The sequence below is a fragment of the Homarus americanus genome, unplaced genomic scaffold, assembly GCF_018991925.1.
Source record: "Homarus americanus isolate GMGI-L3 unplaced genomic scaffold, GMGI_Hamer_2.0 scaffold43070, whole genome shotgun sequence".
Classification (NCBI taxonomy): Eukaryota; Metazoa; Arthropoda; class Malacostraca; order Decapoda; family Nephropidae; genus Homarus; species Homarus americanus.
Genome location: NW_024731472.1, coordinates 16,197 through 20,778, shown reverse-complemented (window position 1 = coordinate 20,778; position 4,582 = coordinate 16,197). Strand labels below are relative to the sequence as shown.

At 46.2% G+C, this 4,582-nt stretch overlaps 1 protein-coding gene across 1 annotated transcript; it reads right to left on the bottom strand.

Moving 5' to 3' along the window:
- Nucleotides 1-2,127: 2,127 nt before the first annotated feature.
- On the bottom strand, nt 2,128-4,235 carry LOC121867612. Its single transcript, XM_042367624.1, has 4 exons — nt 3,874-4,235; nt 3,110-3,193; nt 2,581-2,665; nt 2,128-2,404 (listed from the first exon to the last, which is right to left on the bottom strand). The coding sequence occupies exons 1-4, from the start codon at nt 4,012-4,014 to the stop codon at nt 2,271-2,273; spliced, it is 444 nt and encodes a 147-aa protein (XP_042223558.1). The 5' UTR covers nt 4,015-4,235; the 3' UTR covers nt 2,128-2,270.
- Nucleotides 4,236-4,582: the final 347 nt, after the last annotated feature.

Genomic DNA, 4,582 nt, shown 5'->3' with positions numbered 1-4,582 from the left:
GTGTGTCCCCGGGCCACCCCTCACTGTGTGTGTCCCCGGGCCACCCCTCACTGTGTGTGTCCCCGGGCCACCCCTCACTGTGTGTCCCCGGGCCACCTAAATTATAATTATCTTCAGTCATAAAGAAATCCAATCATAATGGTTAGAATAGATTAGGTTAGGTTAGGTTAATGTTAGATTAGATTAGGTTAGGTTAATGTTAGATTAGGTTAGGTTAGGTTAATGTTAGGTTAGATTAGGTTAGGTTAGGTTAGGTTAGGTTAATGTTAGGTTAGATTGGGTTAGATTAGATTAGGTTAATGTTAGATTAGGTTAGGTTAGGTTAATGTTAGGTTAGATTAGGTTAGGTTAGGTTAGGTTGATGTTAGGTTAGGTTAGGTACCACAAGATGAGTCACCTTAAGCCAGGTACATCACCAGTCGTACATCAGCTCCAACACACAGTACTGTACACTCGGCGCCTTATACAACTGTACACACTGCCTTAGTGTTTACCTGGTGATCATATTTGACTACAACACCAACACTGTCCTCACATCAACAACTGAGGGCAATATATTACAAACATTCACACGACCACCACGTACAACTGTGTCTGTGTACAGCTTTCTGAGACACCCTGTACGGTACACACAAGAGGTCGAGTACACAGGCTGGTGTAGAGGCGGTACACAGGCTGGGGTAGAGGCGGTACACAGGCTGGGGTAGAGGCGGTACACAGACTGGGGTAGAGGCGCTACACAGGCTGGGGTAGAGGCGGTAGAGGCGGTACACAGGCTGGGGTAGAGGCGGTACACAGGCTGGGGTAGAGGCGGCACACACACAGGCTGGGGTAGAGGCGGCACACAGGCTGGGGGTAGAGGCGGCACACAGGCTGGGGTAGAGGCGGCACACAGACTGGGGTAGAGGCGCCAAGCACAGGCTGGGGTAGAGGCGGCACACAGGCTGGGGTAGAGGCGGTACAGAGGCTGGGGTAGAGGCGGTACAGAGGCTGGGGTAGAGGCGGTACAGAGGCTGGGGTAGAGGCGGTACAGAGGCGACCACCACGTCTTGGCCGCTCTTTAGCCCGAGTTATGAATATCTTAATGACATGTAAGAGGTCTACCTTCTCCTGTGTACAGTGAGACAGACAGACACACAGACAGACACAGACAGCGATATAAAGAGAGTGAGACAGACAGACAGAGATAGACAGACAGACAGAGAGACAGACAGACAGAGAGATAGAGAGACCACTGTATCACTAAAACATACATACTGTACATCAAGTGTTACATAAGAACATTACTGTCACACTTATTTGTTATATAAACACATCACAAGAAGCTGGTGTACACGCTGTAATGTGTACGTCAAACACACACACACACACACACACACAAGGCACTTCTTCAGATGTAGTGAGGTACACAGGGAGACGTCAGTGTAGGTCATCCATCACCATAAGGACAGTGTAGGTCATCCATCACCAGGACAGTGTAGGTCATCCACCACCAGGACAGTGTAGGTCATCCATCACCAGGACAGTGTAGGTCATCCATCACCAGGACAGTGTAGGTCATCCACCACCAGGACAGTGTAGGTCATCCATCACCAGGACAGTGTAGGTCATCCATCACCAGGACAGTGTAGGTCATCCATCACCAGGACAGTGTAGGTCATCCATCACCAGGACAGTGTAGGTCATCCATCACCAGGACAGTGTAGGTCATCCATCACCAGGACAGTGTAGGTCATCCACCACCAGGACAGTGTAGGTCATCCACCACCAGGACAGTGTAGGTCATCCATCACAAGGACAGTATAGGTCATCCACCACCAGGACAGTTTAGGTTCATCCACCACCAAAACAGTGTGGGTCATCCATCACCACCACAGTGTAGGTCATCTACCACCAGGACAGTGTAGGTCATCCATCACCACCACAGTGATCCACCACCAGGACAGTGTAGGTCATCCATCACCACCACAGTGTAGGTCATCCACCACCAGGACAGTGTAGGTCATCCATCACCACCACAGTGTAGGTCATCCACCACCAGGACAGTGTAGGTCATCCATCACCACCACAGTGTAGGTTATCCACCACCAGGACAGTGTAGGTCATCCATCACCATCACAGTGTAGGTCATCCACCACCAGGACAGTGTAGGTCATCCATCACCACCAGTACAGTGTAGGTCATCCACCACCAGGACAGTATAGGTTCATCCACCACCTAGATAGGGTAGAATATGAAGGGTCAGTCATCCAGCGGCTGTATTAACCCCGTCATATATATGGATGACAGCCGTACATAGTGAGGAAGGGGTGTTGTAGTGCAGCTGTCAGGGTCAGCAGCAGGAGCAGACTGGAGGGTGAAGCTGTCCCCCCCACGTTGGTCTGCATGGCTGCTGGAGTCTCCCCTATGAGAGATAACGACGACAGCTTAACGTCTGACATTATTTGAGGTTTATATTATTGTACACACACACATACCTGTACATTATTATACACACATACATACACACACACACACACACACACACACATACGTCACCTTCACACCTGGTGCTGGTCACTCATACACCTGGTCACTCACCGTTGAGGACGTGTACTCTGATGGTGGCAGCGGAGGTGTTGGACGGTGAACAGCTGTAGTTACCTGTGTCTGGGACCCCGGCGGCCTGCAACACAACACTTGGGTCAGGGTGGAGGGTGGGGGTCGAGGGTGTGGGTGGAGGGTGTGGGTCGAGGGTGTGGGTGGAGGGTGTGGGTCGAGGGTGTTAAAGGTGGTGACGGAGACCATGAAAGTTATTATTATTAAAATTATTATTATTATTATTATTATTATTATTATTATTATTATTATTATTATTATTTAACTCAGGTGTTCTTATGTGTTAGTACTTCACTTCTTTCAACAGGTAGTGGAGACTCACCTGTATCAACAGGTAGTGGAGACTCACCTGTATCAACAGGTAGTGGTGACTCACCTGTATCAACAGGTAGTGGTGACTCACCTGTATCAACAGGTAGTGGTGACTCACCTGTATCAACAGGTAGTGGTGACTCACCTGTATCAGGAGGTAGTGGTGACTCACCTGTATCAACAGGTAGTGGTGACTCACCTGTATCAGGAGGTAGCCAGTGGTAGTGTTGCCACGCTCAGTCAGCACGGTAATGCCGCCTCGCGGGGAGTCATATTTTATGGGCTGTGGGAGACCAACAACAAGTGTGAGTACTGTACTGTACTGTGCTGTATAGTACAGTACAGTACAGTACACTACTGTGAGGGCAGTAATAATAACAGCAGTAATAATAACAGCAGTAATAATAACAGCAGTAATAATAACAGCAGTAATAACAGCAGTAATAATAACAGCAGTAATAATAACAGCAATAATAACAGCAGTAATAATGACAGCAGTAATAACAGCAGTAATAATAACAGCAGTAATAATAACAGCAGTAATAACATGAAGTAATAATGACAGCAAGTAATAATAACAGCAGTAATAACAGCGATAATAACGGCAGTATATGCGCGTAATAACAGCAGTAATAATAACAGCAGTAATAATGACAATAATAACAGCAGTAATAATGACGGCAGTAATAATAACGGCAATCAATAACGGCAGTAATAATAACAGCAGTAATAACCCAGCAGTAATAATAACAGCAGTAATAACAGCAATAATAACAGCAGTAATAATAACAGCAGTAATAATAACAGCAGTAATAATAACAGCAGTAATAATAACAGCAGTAATAACAGCAGTAATAATAACAGCAGTAATAATAACAGCAATAATAACAGCAGTAATAATGACAGCAGTAATAACAGCAGTAATAATAACAGCAGTAATAATAACAGCAGTAATAACAGCACCTCGTCATTATGGGTCCAGTAAACGTAGGCTGGAGGTTGTGAGCTGTGAGTGACGACACACGTCAGGTTGATGGTTGAACCAATGTCCACGTGCATGTCCGGAGAGCCGATGATATGTGCCCGTGGAGAGGCTGTTGACATGCGCAGGACAAGTGGAGTTAGGAGATGGGCAGGACAATGTGTTTATACAATGTTTATTAACCCTTTCAGTGCCCAAGGTCTGCTTAATGCTTCGTCTTCTGGGTAATGCCAAGCGATTTTATTCTCCTGAAGCAACGACTTGAGGTTAAGTCCCTTGATGTTTGTGTTTACAGGGTCTCCTGATGTTGGTGTTTACAGGGTCCCTTGATGTTTGTGTTTACAGAGTCTGATGTTGGTGTTTACAGAGTCTCCTGATGTTTGTGTTTACAGCGTCCCTTGATGTTGGTGTTTACAGAGTCCCTCGATGTTTGTGTTTACAGAGTCCCTTAATGTTGGTGTTTACAGAGTCTGATGTTGGTGTTTACAGGGTCTCCTGATGTTGGTGTTTACAGAGTCCCTTGATGTTGGTGTTTACAGAGTCCCTCGATGTTTGTGTTTACAGAGTCCCTTAATGTTGGTGTTTACAGAGTCTGATGTTGGTGTTTACAGTATAATTCGGGAAAGTTACACATATATATATAGTAGGTTACCTTACACAAAGAGTCACCATATACAGTGAGTCATTTAC